This window comes from Halyomorpha halys, unplaced genomic scaffold (assembly GCF_000696795.3).
Source record: "Halyomorpha halys isolate HHAL.00 unplaced genomic scaffold, Hhal_1.1 Scaffold46.1, whole genome shotgun sequence".
NCBI classification, from domain to species: domain Eukaryota; kingdom Metazoa; phylum Arthropoda; class Insecta; order Hemiptera; family Pentatomidae; genus Halyomorpha; species Halyomorpha halys.
The window spans coordinates 1,108,197-1,127,195 of record NW_027109456.1 but is presented as its reverse complement, the minus strand read 5'-3'; the positions used below and the strand labels follow the sequence as shown (position 1 = coordinate 1,127,195).

The following is an 18,999-nucleotide window of genomic DNA, read 5'->3' as shown; positions in this document are numbered from 1 at the left end:
ACATTAACTAAACATCAAACTGAAAATGTTTCGAGTTCTTTATAATATGAAATTCTACAAGAATAAACTATTGCTGAAATTTATCTATGGACATATATATATAGAAAGATATACTTAGAACTTTTCGAAAAGAGGCCTAAGTTTCGCCTAGAAAAAATCGTTATAGTAACTTTTTTTGACTATTTAACTGAATCCAATGAAACATAGATATCATAATTGATGATAAAACATTTTGAATGATTTTAAGCAGAATTGCCGTGTTTTAAAAACTTATTTAGTAACAATTTAATTGTCATGAATTTATTTTAAAATATATTTTTATTTAATTCATGTAAAGAAATAATAAATAAATGCGAGATCACGAAAATCAGTTTTTTTGATACATTTGGCAGTCGAGGATTTAAACAATGTATACTTTCTTTTTATTGTCAATGCTTTAAAAGCTCGATCTTACCATCGTAGCGCCATCTCCCTAAATAGACCTATGAGTCTGTCTCGACCGACATTTCAGCACGAAGAGAGAAAAAAAAGAAATGAGATAAACTGTTCAGTGTGAAGGTCACTTCATTCATAGAGGCTTGCGTGCGTTTGACTGATAAATCTTTCTCTTGTGTAATAATGGAAAATAGCAACAAAAAAAAATTATTTTTTTTTCTGTCATATTTGTCACAAACTCAGTGAATGATGAACCAGGAATAATTTCGTGAGTTCATTTGCTTTAGAAAATATTAATAATTCATTTGGTATTATGTAATATCAATTATAAATTCGAATAATTTAATTAAAATTAATTATAGTACTTTTTTTAATAAATTATTTCTGCAGGTGATTTTTAATACAATTAATATTAATAGAAGAGTTGAAACTGTCTAATTGAATTAAATAATTGCATTCAATTAGTTTGTCTGAAATTAATATGTTATATTTCATTATGATTATCCTATAAATGTTATGTTAAAATCTATGAATTCATGTTTGACATAAAATGTTTCTGCTTCTATCATAAGAAAGGTTAATTTTGGTGAAAATAAAATGCACATGATTATCACAATTCATTAATTGCAAATTAGTTTTAATTTAATAATTAGGACAAAATTTTAATATTAAATTAGAAGCTATAGTAATTTAAGATTAATTACTTATGTTAATACTGCCAAAATCGACCATAGCTTAAACATTAATGTCAATTAAGTTGATTAAAACAATTTTAAAAAAACTTTTTTAAAGACCTTTAGCTATTTCTTATAAAGTATAAAATTATCGATGCGTTCCAGTAATCATGATTACTTACATAAATGTATTTCTTTTCTAGCTAATATCAACATTATATAAAAATATTGACATTTTGAGTAACTATTACCTGCTGTCAACATTGTTAAATTAGATGGGAAAAATTACCGATATTGTATATTAGACAAAAAATGAGCTAAATAAGTACTGAGAAACAATCATCAATCATCAATCATCATAAATACTTATTAATTACCAACAACTTAGAACATTTCACAGTTTTTAGGTCAAATTCACTGGTATTGTTGATTATTTAAGTTTATATTTCATATTTTTGAGTTGACAAATTATTTAAGATTTTACTACATCTTGTAATTCTTTATTTATTAATTTCCTCTCTTTTTTCTTATATCACTTTCTAGTATTATTTAAAAAACATTTTATTACTAATTAAGACATTTTACTTATTATTTTTACGTCCTTAAAATTGGTGCTTTATGCACCTGTGAAGTTGACTATCAATACCTTAAAAATTTTTCATGAAATGTTAGTTGGTATATAGGAACAGCTTGACCTCACTCTGAAGATCCAGGAACTTTCAAACTGAAATACCTTTGCTCCTTTTGTATTTAATAAACATGTTATAACTATTTGTGGACCCAAAAGCATTACAATATTGTATCAAATATTTCCTAATGGTGGTACCATTAAGATTGGAGTTTATTTTTATTGTGATTCTGGTAGGAGATAAGTTAAAAAGCTTGTTACACATTAATAGAAGTCAGTATTGTATACTCTGATAAATTTATGAACTGTTATTCTTATTACGGTTACTAGCTTGATAATGAAATTTACTTTCAACGACTTCTCTTATGAAACAGAGAGATAATCACAAGTATATTTTTATTTAAAATAACACACAGCATTATTAAGTTAAACAATGTAGTGCTCTCAACTAAATAGAAATCACTGCTCCAATTATGTGTTCTATTAAAATGAAATTAATTTTGGTTATGTTATTTATTGCATAGCTTTTTATATATTTTTTTCTTAACTCTTCCTATCCCTCCTCTTAATTTTCATTTTAAGCTTCGAGGAAAAAGAATGTTTTACATAATTTTTGTAGTTTTTTTTTTAATTAGCAAATTTTGTAATATTACTTTCTTTTTTTACAGTTTGGAAGGTCGATTCGAAGATGAAGAACTTAGGCAGATTTTAGATGATATTCAAACCAAAAGAAGTTTGCAGTACTAGGTAAATTATTATTATTATTTTCTATCAATGAAGTAAATGTTAAATTTTACTTTAAAGTTGGAAGTGGTGAATGGAATCACAGTGAAATATTGAAAATAAAAACAAGCCTTTTTTTAAAAAATGTTTACTAATATTAGGATAAAAATTATTTCCAATGGTCATTATCAAACTATAAGTGATCCCATTTATCATGATAATGATGATGATCGTTTTTTAGCTGAAGGATAAAAATGATTTCTAATGCTCATTATCAAACTATAAGTGATCCCATTTATCAGTTATAATATTAATGTTATTTTTGCCTAAATAATAAGAGAAAGAATTTTTGTTTTGTGATTAGGTGATAAAGTTTGTGTTTGCTGCAATTTTGTTAATCAAATCAAGAGGGAATCAACCAAAAAAAAAAAGAAAAAGCTGCAATCGGAGAAAATATTATGGCTAAAGATCTTAGGACCGGACTCCCTTCTAGTAGAAATAGGAAAAATGGCTGTCTTAGATACTGTGCCATTTATATCTCTTAAAAATACACGTTGGTTGTATCGAGGAGAAGGAAATGCTAACCTAGTCATTACGATTCCCGATGAAAAAGTTATTATTAGAATGGAAAAATGTGCCTATCACATGAAAATTAGTAGCGATATTATAGAAATGAGGGAGAATAAAGTCAAGCGAGGCGTCGAGTTCCACATGAAGATAATAATGCCATTTTAAGGAAAGGCATTTATTCAGCCGCCATTCTTGGGTAGACTTCATCAAGAAGAGATTGCTGAATTAGACTTAGAACTTTTCGAAAAGAGGCCTAAGTTTCGCCTAGAAAAAGGAATCCGCTATGAGTTAGTGACTATCCATCCAGATTACACTTACTTGCCTCCTGCCCTAATAAATAATTCAATAGAGAAACCACTGAATGGATCTTCAAGCTCTAAAAAATGGTCAAATATGCGTAATTGTTTTTCTCAGTTAGGCTTCTTATCATATGTTCCTAATCAGGTTAAAAATTGCAAAACCAATGAACCCACCTATTGTATCGAAATCAAGCCAAAACAAGGTTGGGTTTATCCAGCTGACAGACACCATCCAAAATGTACTTACTGTCTAAATCAGTTTGTAAAGATTAAAAAGAAGAGAATAGTTAGGAAAAGTGAATATTGTCCTTTGGATTTGTTCTCAGGTAATCTGAGTAGAATGAAGAAGGCAATCAGAAACTTACTAATGACCCCACAGAACAACCTCAAAATATTTAAGAATGGTGATCTTGTGTATGGTGATGAGACCAAAGGAAATATTACAGAAATTCTGTTGGAGTGGTTAGAACCACTAAACAAAAGTAATAATTTTAATGAAGAACGGCTTTTAGACAAATGGGCTTCTCTTGTTGCTGAGGCATTGATGAAGCAATTGACTGAAGAACCCTCTTTCGATTTAACTTTGATTAATAATAAAACAGAATCAAAAAATTACAATAAAAATTCATCCCCACTGAGAGGAATAGTAGAGCCATGTAATTGGTCACCAAGCATTCTTCCTAATAATTGTATATTGAACAGGATTTTGATGATGCAAAAATTACAGGAGTTGGATTTCTCATCACTGTATGATATTTATTGCAACAAGAAGAGTACTGAAGGAGACTACGACTATGTCGACAGGTTGCTTTATTATAGTGAACCACCAGGCGACATTGAAAGATATTTGCTATCGACTACAGCAAAAGACTGTTCTATATTTATTGCTTTTCAACATACAATGTTCAAATCTGATAATAGCCTCCATTCCATTCAAGATTACGATGGTACTATGTATTGGATGAATGTAGGAATATCAGACATAGATCCAAAACCACTCTCTTGTATTGAAAAACATTTCAAAAGAGATAAAGACGTTGTTGATGCTGTTTTTAAATATATCGAACAAACTGGATGACCCTTGTTTATGCCTATTTATTATTTAATTTATATTTGTGATCTTTAAACTTGCCTTAGTTTTTATAATCGTGTTATTGTGTTCTGTTTAGTTTTTGTGCAACATTATTTGTAATGTTTATGTGGTTTTTAAGTTAAAATTATTTATTTTTAAATATACTTGTGCTCAACAAATTTTGTGATCCTTGTTATAATTTTATTTTTGTAATTCAATTTTTCGAAGCAAGCAGTCATAGTTAAAGTCTGATCCGTCCATTAGCTGAAATACATATTGTTGCACGGACTAACAAAACCACTTTTTACAAGCAGTTTGTATGATATCTATGTATTATATATTCCTTTGTATTTAAAACTTGTAAAGTATCAATACTCATTTTACTTAAGTATTACCTTCATTTTATTTTATTTTTTATTTATTCAATGTATGCATTCATGTAATAGTTTACCATGACTTAACTAACATTTGATATTCATGCTTGTAAATATAGACTCATTATAGCCTCAATTTTCTAAATTAAATATTATTTATTGCATCAAATGTTTTAATTAAATTATTGATATGTCTGATTTTAATGTATTAGTTTTTACTGGAATATATGTACTTCTTTTTTTTAAAAAAAAAAAACAACATTTTAAATGATATTCAATTATTGAATATTAATTTATTTATAAATTCAAACCAAATGTCACATAGAAATGAATTAGTTTATTGTATAAATTAAATTAATTAGGTAGTGTAGGTCTATGCGATGCCACGATATAACATATGGAATTAAGAAATAAATTATCAGATATTTTTATAATCAGCTTGTAATTGAACAATCTTCTTAAATTAAAACATTGCCAGAGGATTGTTTAATAACATAGAACAAGTTTTATACTTTTTTTAAAATGTACTTAATGTGAATACCTAGTTGTACTTTTTTAAAGTGTTAAATTAAAGTCATCCAGTATCAAAATGTTGTTAAAATTAAATTAAAACCATGAATGAGTGCTAAACATAAATGTTAATTGTATGGTTAGTATTATTGTCCCTCTATATAAATTAAAGGGAAAATTTACTTTATACCCTACCCTTCTTCATGGATTTGATTAAATTCTTTCTCTTATGATTCAAGCGTATTCTTTTCTCTTCTCCTTTGTGATTCCACTCTTCCCTTCCTGGCATATTTCCTTCAAGCAGCCATTTTCTACACTTTTGTTAGAAAATGTAGAAGAAATGATTATTATTATTGTTCTCTTCAGTAATTTAAATATCAATAGATGCATTTATTTCATTATTTTAGTAGATAATATTCTGGTAATTTGATTTTTAAAACTTCCATTTAAGGTTTAGACAGATATTAGCTTTCTATATGCCTTATAATTTATTTTATTTTGGTCAAGATAATGCTTGTTTCATATTTTCTTATATTTCCTACCATTTTTAGAATATTGTGGGCACAGATTTAATAGTTACCAATTTTATTTAATTTTAAAATGCCAATATTGGTACAAAAATATTATAAAGAAAATATAGTCACAAATTTTTCCTGAAAAATAACATTTCTAGAGAGAGACTCACGATAATGATAAAATTTTAAGAGGTCAACAGTATATATGAAAATATAGATATAATACATTTTAAATTAATGTAAATCTTTTAATAGATTATCGTAATTAAATTATATTTTTATAATAGAAATTGATTTTGGGAGACTCATGAATCATAATTTGAAGTGCTGTCTAAATACCATAATGATATATTTAATACGTATGCATAAAATTCTGGAAATATTTCCACCATCTACTATTAGCATGATTTAGTAATCATCTGATTCAGGGAGTGGAAGACAAGTGATACCTACGCAATGCAAAATGGTGGTCCAAAGGTGTTAAAAACATTAACTAAACATCAAACTGAAAATGTTTCGAGTTCTTTATAATATGAAATTCTACAAGAATAAACTATTGCTGAAATTTATCTATGGACATATATATAGAAAGATATAGATGAAGTTATATATCTAAGATATATATAAATTATTTTTACACATGAAAAAAGCAATAAAGAAGAACACAAAACACATTAAGACTATTACTTGACTTACTAACTAATAGTCCTATGACTATAGATATACCACTGTACATACTCTCAAAGCACTATAATTTAAGATTATGGGTCATTATCTGAAGATGTGCATATTTCATTTCCTAAAATCTCAATAATGAAAAGTCATAATTCCAAGCTGCTGCAAATATTCATACTTACTTAGTGGCATCGTATTTTCACTGGTATAATGTGTAGTACCTTTAGTTATGGTTTAAAAAAAGATTAAAATGTGAGAGTGTAGGAAAAACATTGGGACAAACGGTTCTTATGTTATTTCTTTTGGAATTCTTATATAATAACTGACTAAATAAGTTAGTGAATTGAAACAATCAATTGTAGATCGAACTAAAATTTTTAAAGTGCCTTACCTAGAGGGGGTCGGACGTGGTGAGGGAGTGAAAAAACGCTCTTTTTTTTAATTTTTTATTTACTACTTATGAACCTATTTTAGAGGTAATATGTTGCCTCCATTTTAGAACAGCAGGAATGGAATAGTTCTTATTTTTTTTTCAATGATTGGCGCTCACATTAGAAGTTGAAAATGGACCAGACATATGAATCACACGTTTTCAGGTAATGACCCTTAGAAGCATTAGACAGTTTTTCTTTCCCACTTATTTTGCCTGACAAAAAAAGTAATTAACTCACAAATAACACTCATATTTAGATAAATCTCTATTCAATCATTAATTGCAAAGAAAGCAATTTTACTAAATTTATCCATCAGACTCTCACTGTCAAAAGATTTTCATCAGACAATTACAGTTTTGCGATTTTATAATTCCTTATCAATTCTTTTAAAACAAAATGAAATTTTTAGTAGGTGGTTTTGATAAAAAATAATTTAATTTGAGTGTCTCGTTGGTCAAAATCAATTTTTTTACCAAGTTTTTTTTTATTTTAAGGAAGGGGAAAAAAATATAGGTACCTCTCATCAGGAGAAACATTATCAAGCAGTAACTGCTGATTCAAAGATTTTCTGATTGTAAACTAAAAAATCTGGTGCACTTATCAAAAAACTTTAACCTACCACCCTATTTTGATTATTATATTCATTGTTAATACAATAAACAGTATTTATTATGTTAAGGTATTAGCAGTATCTGTAAATAAGATTAAACTTTTTCCCAATAGTCAAAAAAATTGAATATTGTCATAACAACCATTGAAACATGGAAACATTCCTTTTCTAGTTTTGTTAATTGTCAAATTCTTTCATAGCTTATATTTATCTATTATCCCTTACTGCTAACCCTTAGAAATGGTTAATTATTTCAAATAAACAAAATTAATATTACTTTTAGAAGATTTTTTGAAAATTCAGCATTTAAACTCTGTTGACTATTTCAATCAGGATAAAACCAAGCTGATATTTAAAAAAAACTTAATTGTACATTGATAAGATGAGTACAATAAAAATCATTTGAACTGTTTTGGTGTAGTAAAAAAGAATCACGCTCGACTGGCAGATTTTTACCTAATTAAGGGTACCCAGTTTAAGAGGTTGGGTTGACTCCAGGAGGGCTCCAAGAACCTATAGGAATTGACTCATGGCTACTGTGCAACAGAAAACAATTTTCTGCCCAGCCGGATTCGAACTTGGGTCCTTGGAGTTAGTAGTCATGCGCCTTACCCCAGGGCTACCCATACTCCCATGTAATTTCATTCAGTTTCATACTACTTTTAATTTCTGACCTACGCTGTTCATGTTTACAGACTATTTTGTGAGACTTGGTTATTTGGACTTACAGGAACCTTAAGACGTACATTTCTACTGAAAACTCGAATTCAAAATTTTGGATGATTACGGTACATTCACTTTCTGTATATTTCATATATAGGTAAATAAAGAAAAAAATTGTCACAAGTGTTAGCATATGTGAAAAAATAATTTTTTTTTAGTTTTATTTTCACTATTAGTTATTATGTTTAGCATTTTGTCTGAGCTAAGGTTGCTGAAAATTTCAGTAGTCCATAGTTAAATTTGGTTACATACAAAATTAATGAAAGAGAATCGTAGCCATTTTAATGACCAATAAATATGATTTTTTTAATAGTAACACTCGATACTTTTGATCATGCAAATTTTCAATTAAATCTACTCCCATAATAATAATAATTTTCCTAAAAATTGAGCCTTAGATCTATTCTTGGCTAGATAGTAAAAGGGTCTATAAAAATTGTTATTTTAATATTAACCCGGGTTAATAGACTGAATTATAGATTCAGTCATAAACTAATTCAGTGATGTAGCAGAGTTCCGGATCAGACAAACATAACTTATTTTTTAGCAGTATTTCGGTTCAGTGTATTTGATATTAATCTGACCACATTATGCATAAAGGAACCTACCCTCAAATATGAAAAAAATAGTTAATGATAGATTTATTGTTCCATATGCACCATTCCATGTCCTGTGGAAAAGATCCGCTCTCCTCCCACATGCTTATACTACCATCTATGGAATGACTACAAAACAGAATGATACCAAAAAGTTGTAGTTTCAATATTATAAAATACTTTAGGGGTCATCATTTTCATTGCTTTAAATAGAAGCCTTTCAATGTACAGTTAGTTGAAGTAAACTTACTAACATAGTTTTTTGTGAACTATTGGCCACTTTTTCCTTTCTGCAAAATTTAGCCTAGGATTGGGATTAATTACTTCACATACATAGTTAGTAATCTCCTTTATGATCAGTTTCGGTTAGACATTTTTATGTTATATATCAGTGTGAAAATATTTTTTTTTTTCTCAATTCAGGATATGTTTTTCTCATACCATCTATAGTGAATGAAACATATTTCATTATGTTGTTATATATCTATTTTTTCATCATCCTCACCTACATTATCTGAATGGATATACTACAGTCAGCTATCTGTAGTCATAACTTATATTGTACGTTCAATAAAATTATAATACATGTTCTACCTAAACCTGATGTTAGAATAATGAATAAATTGGAGATTTATCTTATATCTGATCTTTAAGATTTACGTAGTTTTAACAGAATTTAATGCAAAGAAGTATGTAGGCAAACATTGAAATCATTAGTTAATCTCCAGGTTTACTAAGCCTCATTACATTATAATTAATATTTCTTTAATAAATTTACTAAAATAATAATTAATTTTTTGAATGAGCTTTCATATTGAATAGCTCTTTTTACTAACAAATAGTTACAATTAATTATTTAAATTGAAACCAAAAAGTACAGAATTATTGATGAAACCATATTACAATATAGTACAGTTCTTTTTGTATCTCATTTCTTGTAGAAATATAATTGTGGATTATTATTATTATTATACTGAGGGTCGGGAATCCCTTCCACACTTCGACCCAATTGGATCTTTTGTGAATTACCCCTCTTTCCACCAGGTATCCCATATGAATCCTATGCTTCTTAGGAAGCTCAATAATTCTTTTGGGTTTGTTCTAGAAATGTCTTCAGGTTCCATTCTGTCTTTTCCCAAATACTGCAGTCTTTGGAAGGCAAGGGCAACATTCACACAAAATGTGCTGTGCCTTTTCTTTGTCTTCCATTCATAGAGGACAGGTGGAATCCTCCACCAGCCTCATCTTCTTAAGATGATATTTTAAGGGGCCTGCTAGGAGTCCTGTTATCATTCTCAGTTCATTTCTAGTTAGGTTAAGGTAAAATTTTGCCTTTTCCTCTGACATTTCAATAAAGAGCTTGGATTGCTTCCTGCCTGGTTTCAATGACCAGTATGTTTTCTTCTCTTTATGTTCCCAGGAGTCAACCACCTTCCTGATTGCACTTCCAGATATGTTGCAATATGGCTCAGGGTCAATAAGCATAATTTCTGATCCTTTCCTTGCTAGGGTGAAATATAATAGTGTATTCAAATAATGTTGATCTGTTACATTTTTTACTATTCCATTTTCTGTGACACACTATTGACATACTTTGGGACATTAGTTTAAGACCCATCATTTTAAATTTCTAAAGTGCTGAATAGATTAATATTTTGTTGTGCTTAACAATTTGATTAATATAAAAAGAGCAATAATATTGTGTACTTCATTTTGGATTAACCCTGTTCCAATTCTAGCTTGATTCTTAAACTTTTTTCTCACAAAATTAAAATAGATTAGTGGCCTCTGCCATGATGAGAACTTTGGTTTGATAAACAGTTCCTGTGTCCATCCAACTTTTAAATTTGAGCCTGCATAATATAATAATGCCTTGAATTAGACCCCTTTTCACTGAATATTATACTTGTATTTTTTTTTAATTATATAATTTTATTGGATGATAATTAGTTGACAATATATATATAATAGAGGATAAGATTGAGGAATTCATAGATGTTACAAAATATAAAAAAAGCAAGCTGTTCATTGTTATCCTTCTTTGTGACAAAGACTGCTGGTCTTCATCAAAGCTAAACAAACAAGATGCAAAACATGTAAAACTATTGTTAAAGTGCAAGATAACATATAGAAAATTATGTAAACGTGGACAAAGTTAACAACATAGTAAATAATGACAAAGGAGTAGTAATAATAGATACTGTAATGAATTTCAATCAAAGAACTGCTGAAGTAAATAAAAATAAATTATGCTTAGTTGAATTAATTGTGTCAGGCTGCAACTTAAGAGATATTGGTGCTTAGGATATGAGGCAAATTAAAGAGAAATATATTTTAACCAAATTATTTTTATTCAAAATCTCAATATTTCAAATAAAGGCAGTTGTTAGGCTGATAAGGGAAGGCCTTAGAAAGAATCTTGAGAAAAATTGTAAAATTTAATTTGGGCCAAATATTTTTAATTTATTGTTTTTAAACTCCTATAATACAAATGTAGCATAATATAGAAATATATCAAATATCCTCAATTTATTTTTATACAAATTATTTTATTGCACATTATCATTTTTTGAATGAATTTGAATTCTATAAATAAATTACATTATTAATTTGAAAGTCAATGCCTTACTATAATTTTTGTACTTACAGCAAAAAAAAAAAAAAATATTTTATTCAAAATAACCTATTAGCTTCGATGCATTTCTATGGAGAAATGGTATGCAACCAGATTTTTTACTTAAACCTTACCATTCATAATATTCCTTCTTTGATGCAACGTGATGGTTTTGAATCAATGAATTCAAGAAATAAAAATTTTATCTTGTTTTTATTATAGAGCATTTCGTTTTTTAAAAATATATGAAGCACTTTGGAAAAAATGGTATTAAAAGTTAGAGACGATTATGGTTGATGTGGTAGAACCTCAATTTTCAGATCACCTAATTTTTTTCTTAAATTAGTGACTGAACATGTCAGGTCTTGTGGTACATATCCACTTATCCATTGTTCCCAATAGCATGAAGAAGAAGAATGACTGACAAAAGTTACTGAGTTTTCTCGATGTTTGATGTAAATTGGCCTCTACTTATGCCTTTAATTCATCAATATTCAGATAATTTTCTTGTCTTTTACAAAATTCATTTTCGAAACTAGTATTGCTGGATTGAAATTAGAGAACCGCTGATATACAGTTATTTCATTCAGTGTACTACCACCAAAAGTCATGTTGATGTTTTGAAATGCTCCAGAAGTTTGATATATTTGTTTAATTATTTAAAAGGTAATTTCTTGGATTCTATTAATAACAAAAGATACATCAGCACTAAAAAGTTTCAAAATAAACTAAAATATGTGACATGCAAAATGAAAGAAAAATGTAGACAGATTGTTTAATAATCCTCGTGTTGATGTTTGTGAATAAATGATGGTTTCTTACTTTTATGATTTTCTCAAAATAAACAAATTTGACATTTCATCTATTCCAGCTCAATACCATACTACAATCACCATGTAAACCATATAATTATAATCAAATATATATAAAACAAAAATGATAACAAATGATGGAAACAATCACAAGAATATAATTTATTTCATTTCATAATAGCCTATCAGTCCTAATATTTGAAATAGGAGATTTAGATTTTTTAATAGCTAAAATGGTGTCAACAATTAAAAGAGTGAGCAGCCAAGGGGTATATATGACAATTTTGAGAATAAGGGGTATTGTTGCTATCTAGCAATACCTAAATCAAATTTATGCTTGTGACAAAATAGTAAAAATTATCTATAACTAATTAATAATTATTGATAATTTAAAAAATCTGTCAATACTTGAGTGTAAATTTGGTTCAGGCTTTGGAAATGGGAATAAAATCTCCTACTCTCAAAATTCTCACTTGTACCTCTTGGTTGTTCACCCTCTCAATTATAATTAATATTAGCCACTAAGATTAAGGAAATTTTATGAACCACATGTAGCCCACCTCATTTAGTATAAAATTAAATAATAGTAGAAAAAGACATATCAGTTTTATTCCATATAATTATAATTGATAAATATTTCACAATTTTTGTAACATTTTAGCCTATTCTATTGGCCATTTTGTTACACCATTGAGAACCATTGGGTTGCTACAAGTGAAATATAATCAACAAAGAAAAAAAGTGATATTTTCAGTGTTTTTTATGGAAACTAAAAACAAGATAAAAGTGACCTAATTTTATAAAATGCTGGGAATAAGAAGAATTTTAAATAAACTCACAAATACTGTATTTTGGAAAATAGATTTTAATATGTTGATTTGGGTGAAAAAGAAAATGGCTAACAGAGTAGGCCACAACCTTACAAAAATGTGAAATATTTATAAATTAAAAATAGAATAAAACTGTAATAAGTTTTTTTTATTAATATATAATTTGCTATTAAATAAGGTGGACTTAATGTGGTTTATAAGGTTGTTTTCCTTAGTCTTTGTGTCTTATATTTAATAATGAATAATAAAAGTTTATCTATTTATGGTTTTTTGGTGTGCTGATAGCGAATTTGAACTTTTTGCCATCCAATTTATCCTGGAAACTAAAAAAAAACTCGAAAATATTTAATAGGTAATATTTAATACAAAAGTATTGATATATTTAATATTGCTTATCTTTTAGCATGAAAACCTTACAATTTTTTTAACAACGTAACCCTATAAATTGAGCTACAGTAAATTCTTTAAATTTTTACTCGATAACTTTTTTTTCTAGGATATCGTTTAGTAGCAATCACTCTAAGCATAATGGGATTGAGTGGAAAAAACACCAGAAAGCATCTTGGTAAAAAGTTTTGGTTGTACTGAAAAATTGCTTATTTGGGTTCTGACTATGAATTTATTTTTTATGCTAGGATGCTCTGGTCTCTATTTGCCTTGAATACTTTCTGGTCTCCATTTGTCTTGACTACTTTGTGTCTCATTTTTTTGACTTGCACTCATTTCAAAACGAAGTGGCTTAACCATAATTTCAATAGAATCAAAATTAAAAGCAATTTTCTAATCATCAATTTAGTATAAAATGATCCAATAAACAATTCATTTTCAAGTTATTAGAAAAAGTGAAAAAATAAATATTAATTAATTTTACTGTACTCTGGTCCTAATTTGACTCAACCCCTTTAGACTAGAAGTGTTTGACCATCTTCCAATATTCATCACATAAACTCAGCTAAAAATCTTCCAATATTCACCAAGATTTACTCTAGCTTAATATATTAAATGTTGATGTTGCTAAAAAAAAATTAATGCTTTTTTATTCCATTTGGGAAAAATTGAGAAGCAATGAATCTTTTGAGTTTTTATGCAGGTATTTGTATATTTCTGATAAAAATTGGAGAACATTAAGTTTAAATTTATTATCAGCATAAAAAATTTTCAGAGCTTCTCCAAAACCTTAAGGTCCGTAGTTAACTGAATTAGATATATAGTGAGAATCATAGAAATGAAATTGTTTACAGTAGAATAAAAAATTTAGGCTTATACTATTTTTTATCAGTCCAGGTAACTTAATAACTTGCTCCATTTTAGATTGGCATATATATTTCTTTCCTACCAACAACGTTTTGAACCTTATGTCCATTTTCCAGGTACTAAAATATAAAAATAATTAAGACCTGAAACGTTGGTAGGAATAAATATAAAGAAATATATTTGTCAATCTTAAAGGATAAGAGTTATTAAGTTTCCTGGACTATTAAAAAATATAACTAGAAAATGCCCTTTTGAAAGAAGATTTTTAAATATAACTATTAAAAAGAAGATATTTAGGCTATTTATTAATACATTACTTCCTTCTTATATACATTACTTCTATTAATATATTACTTCCTCCTTCCGCACCCCCCGACAAACTTCTTCAAGCATTAATCTACGGTCAACTATCTACATCTCATTATTAATACATTAGTTTTATGAGCAACCGACTTCTAAGGACAGATGATTCATAATATCATAAAACTTTTTATGATGATGTTAAGTTCAGGAATAGAGTCCACTCAGTCTCATCAGAATAAAGATGTAGCTACTTGATTAAGCTGTATAGAATTAAAATAGGCAGGTGCTGTATTCTGACTTACACCAGTTTCGTTATTATAGGTTATCTGGTATGTGATTATTTGTAATTAACAACTCAGGAAGATTGCATATACAAAAGAAATTTTATTCTACATCTTGGGTTCTGAAGAAGGTAGAAAAATGAGCTCTATTTCAATATACCTCTATTGAAATTGGAAAAATAAAGTAATAGGCCATCAAAATATTCTAGTATTAATATTGGTGACAGTACTTAGAATGTTGAAAACTCTTTCAAAATAGTGATTTTGAGGAAAAACATTGATTTTCTCAAAAACCGAACTCAGATTTGGATACCAATTACTTTCTTTTTTTTTCAAAGACCTTGGTCCAAAGACTTTCTTGCACTGTACATGTGAATCATGAAAAACATGGTAATATTTTTTGAAAACCTCAAGAGGTTATGATTGGTTCAAAATTTTTTATATAAAAGACTTTCTTCTTCAATTTCCGTAACAGATAGGAATAAATTGTTTTTGGTATGGGTAATCTGACACTCTGTTTTTGAGAAAACTGAAGGTTTCCTCCTAAAATTACTATTTTGAAAGTGTTATTTATATTTTTAGTATTTTCGCCAAGATCCAATATTTTGATGGCCTTTTTTACTAATTTTTCATCATCGAAATCAGAGGTATAAAATAAAATGAGTTTAGCAATTACAACAATTACTTTATTGTTAAATATATGTTATGTGTAATAAGAAAATAAAATTATATCACAATTTGATGAAATTTCATACTATGGTGCATGCATATTTTAAATGATCAACAAAATAATGTTAATTGCTTAGTGCTTATTCAACTATCATTGATTGGAATCCCTGTTAAATTAATCTTATTCAGACATTGTTAATAAAAAACATAAAATATAGAAGATTTTAGTTTGTACATCTTTTTTAAGTAACAAATAAATTTGTATTTGTAAATATTTAATTTTAAAAAATAAATAAATGAAAACTTTGAAATATTTTTTCAAAATAGAGATTGACAAGTGTTATTCACGTTTATTTAAGTTATATTAACTATAAAGAGGATTTTATTATTATAAGAATTTGGAAATTAGTTTTTTTTTCATCATAGATTTTTTTTATGTCAATGTCTCTCTCTCTCTCTTACATGCTTTACATGTGTTCAAACCATTTTAGCCTCAAGGTTTCAATGTCTTAGACTCTTTATGTTTTATTTATTTCTCTTGTATTTATCAAAAAGAAGACCACATTTGTTTGATGAATATATCATTCAATGTCTATTGTGGTGATACTGGACTAGTTATGGAAAACCATGAATCCCAGAAATTCAAAACCGTCGCTAAAACCCTCAAAGCTCCTCATACCTGGACAAATTAAATTATCATTACTGTATATACCAAGGGCTTACCCTGAAAGATACCCATCCTTCTATTTACTAACTCCATACCTTCCCAGTTCGTGATCTTGGTTTCTAAGGCATAATTAAATAATTTTGTTTTGCAATTCATAATAATTCTTTGTAGGATATGGAATGTTAATAAAGATCTGTTTCTCTACAATTCATTTTCTTGTCAGCTCATTTGTTCATCATTGGGCTAGTTCTTTCCTGTAATTAAAAACGCCAAATATGTTTTGTTTCTTAGAACAAATATGTGAATAATATAAATACTATAAAATAATTTAATTTATATGTTTCAAAAATCGATTTGCTCATTATCAGGGGAAACAGTTGGAAACTCGTACATTTGTAAATTTTCAAAATTCAAATTATGTCATTTCGAGTCTGAATACCTATTTTTAAAAAAGGTTTTCCACTAGACATTTTTATTGTCATCTCCTTTTTTCTTATGATCTCGGCAATTTCTTTAGAGCCTTGATTTGTTTTTAATACAGCTTGCAGTTTTGTCTGGATTTTGTTTTCTATCTATCCTAAGCCTTCCCTTTGCGTATTGCTTCATTAATAAGTTTCAATTTTTTTTTATGGATGCAAAATCTGTTATTCATGCTAGGGAAGAAATAAGATAAAAGTCAAATTATTTTTCAAAATCGGATTTCCCAACAATATCTGAACTTGAGAAGCAAATGTAGTTGACTGATGGTCTATCTTTGAAACATCGTCCTTTATTTTGTCAAAGTTCTAGTACTCAGAAATACCCATCAACTTTCCATGTTGTGACATCTGGCTCAGAAGGTAGGGTCAATTCCGGATGATTTTCCTTGAAAATGTGCACTCTCGCAATATATATGTCGTTGCTTTGTTTGAATAGTGGCACACCTGATAAAAAAAAGTCTTTTTATTAAGTGTTTGAGGTATTCTATAGATTGTACCGTAGATTAGACTAAATTTGTAACAACTCCAATAGCTTTAGGAAACTCTGTAGGGCGACATTACTAATGAAAGAAACCGGAGTCGGTAGTCTTAGGAATATATCCAGTTCTAAATAAAATCAAAACATATTTTTTGTATGATGTGTCACTATTTAAGCAAAGCAGCGATGTGATGTAAAGAATTTTAAATTAAAATCCTTTCAAAGACTTTCTTGCTTTAATTATTGGAATGCTGTCTGACGACGATTGTGTGCAGTGATTTTTTTTTGTTTCTCGAGACTTCCTTTGAAGTCCTACACAGTAGGAATTTCAAGACTTATTTTTCTCTATTGGGAAGCCACCGCGAACTAAATTTTAGTTTACCCAGAGGGGATTCGAACGTGATTAGCCACTCTAGGACCCTAGTCCATCGACCATCATGTCCTTACAGGATTTCTTTTTTTTTTTTTTTTGCTTTTTAACCTGTTTATTTGTGTTTTAACTAATTTATTTTACATTATATTTTTTAAATCTATTTGTTTTTTTTTTAAAACTGATTTACTGCTGTGACTGTTGTGTCTTTGATTTATTTTTATATTGCTTTCTAATGATAAATTATTTTAATTTGTTTAACGGACCAAGGGTGGGTTGCGGATCACTGAAGAGGGGAGGTGTGAGGGTGTGTAATAGGGTTAATAAAATTGGTATAGTTGTTATTGTTGAGAATAAGATTGTCAAATGGAGTAAAATTGTTAAATAGGGGAAAAATAGTTAACATATATTTTAGTTAGTGTATATTTATTGATTGTAAATGGATAGAGTTTATAAAAAAAAAAATTGTTTTTGTATCATGTAAATATGTGAAGTATATATGCCCGATCATGAATTGATTGGTATGCTGTGTTTTGTTGCAACTCTATGTATTTTGGGAAGCATGACTAAATATAGCATTTTTCTCTTGTGCTTTCTAATTTTAAAGTCCTAAGCTACTCTTGTTTTTTGCATGAAATAACAAGTAGTGTGTTTTTTGAAGAATGTATTGAACTTATTACCACGAACATTTAAGAAGATTGAGAGCTTTGAAGAATAATGGTGATTTGTTTCCCAAGTTTCTTCAGTTCCAGACAAGGGGGGAGCCTAAGTGACTAAAATTTCGTGGCCCCCAAAAATTCTTTCTACATTAAAATTTAATTTTTTTAGACTTGTTCCTTTATTTTATGGATTTTTTTTTGAACATTTACACTTATTTTCAAAATCTTAAAGTTAGATATTTTTAGAACTGGGGGCCTCTCCGGAGTTGCTTGCTATATGGGGGGGTCTGCGTGGCCGCTTAGACCGCTTACGGCTTAATCCATCCCTGATCTTCTTTTAAATTAACTCTTTTCGTCTTAAACTTGGCTGGTAAACTTAGACGAAGTTTTCCTTCTCCATGTCCTCCTTTGACAATTTTACTCAGCGAAACTCATTTATTTTAACTTTTACAACAACTAGATTAACAATATAAACAATTATTAAAAACTACGAAGTTAATTCCTTAAATAAGAGGAAAACCCTCTAAGCATGATTTTTATCTAATCACCTCCTTGCGCAACCTTTTTTATTATTTTATTATTTATAATCTCCCAATTTTGTCAATGCTGAAGCCGTAACTTTGGTTCGGGAACGGATAGATGGGAATAAATCTTTATATATTTTTATTTTTAAAGAACCTAATAAAGACCTACCATCGGCAAGCCGCGGAAGAAGACGTAAAAAAAAATCTGATGAACGAGGGAA

At 28.3% G+C, this 18,999-nt stretch overlaps 2 protein-coding genes across 5 annotated transcripts in view; both read left to right on the top strand.

Moving 5' to 3' along the window:
• The window catches only part of Polr2D (RNA polymerase II subunit D), a 92,404-nt gene that overhangs the window by 71,943 nt on the left and 1,462 nt on the right, over positions 1 to 18,999 (top strand). For 3 of the 4 annotated variants that reach the window (XM_067047651.1, XM_067047650.1, XM_014434515.3), the window contains exon 4: positions 2,406 to 2,484. In XM_067047651.1, coding sequence (XP_066903752.1) covers positions 2,406 to 2,484 — 79 coding nt within the window. Of the gene's footprint in view, positions 1 to 2,405; positions 2,485 to 2,824; positions 2,917 to 18,999 lie in introns of those variants that run through there. The other variant, XM_014434523.3, reaches the window with a different exon arrangement.
• On the top strand, positions 3,123 to 5,518 carry Ipk1 (Inositol phosphate kinase 1). The gene has a single exon (XM_014434546.2). The coding sequence runs from the start codon at positions 3,424 to 3,426 to the stop codon at positions 4,405 to 4,407; it is 984 nt and encodes a 327-aa protein (XP_014290032.2). The 5' UTR covers positions 3,123 to 3,423; the 3' UTR covers positions 4,408 to 5,518.

Bases quoted from the DNA above. Each gene is read 5' to 3' on its own strand.
- Ipk1 (XM_014434546.2), top strand. From the start codon at position 3,424: ATGCGTAATTGTTTTTCTCAGTTAGGCTTCTTATCATATGTTCCTAAT.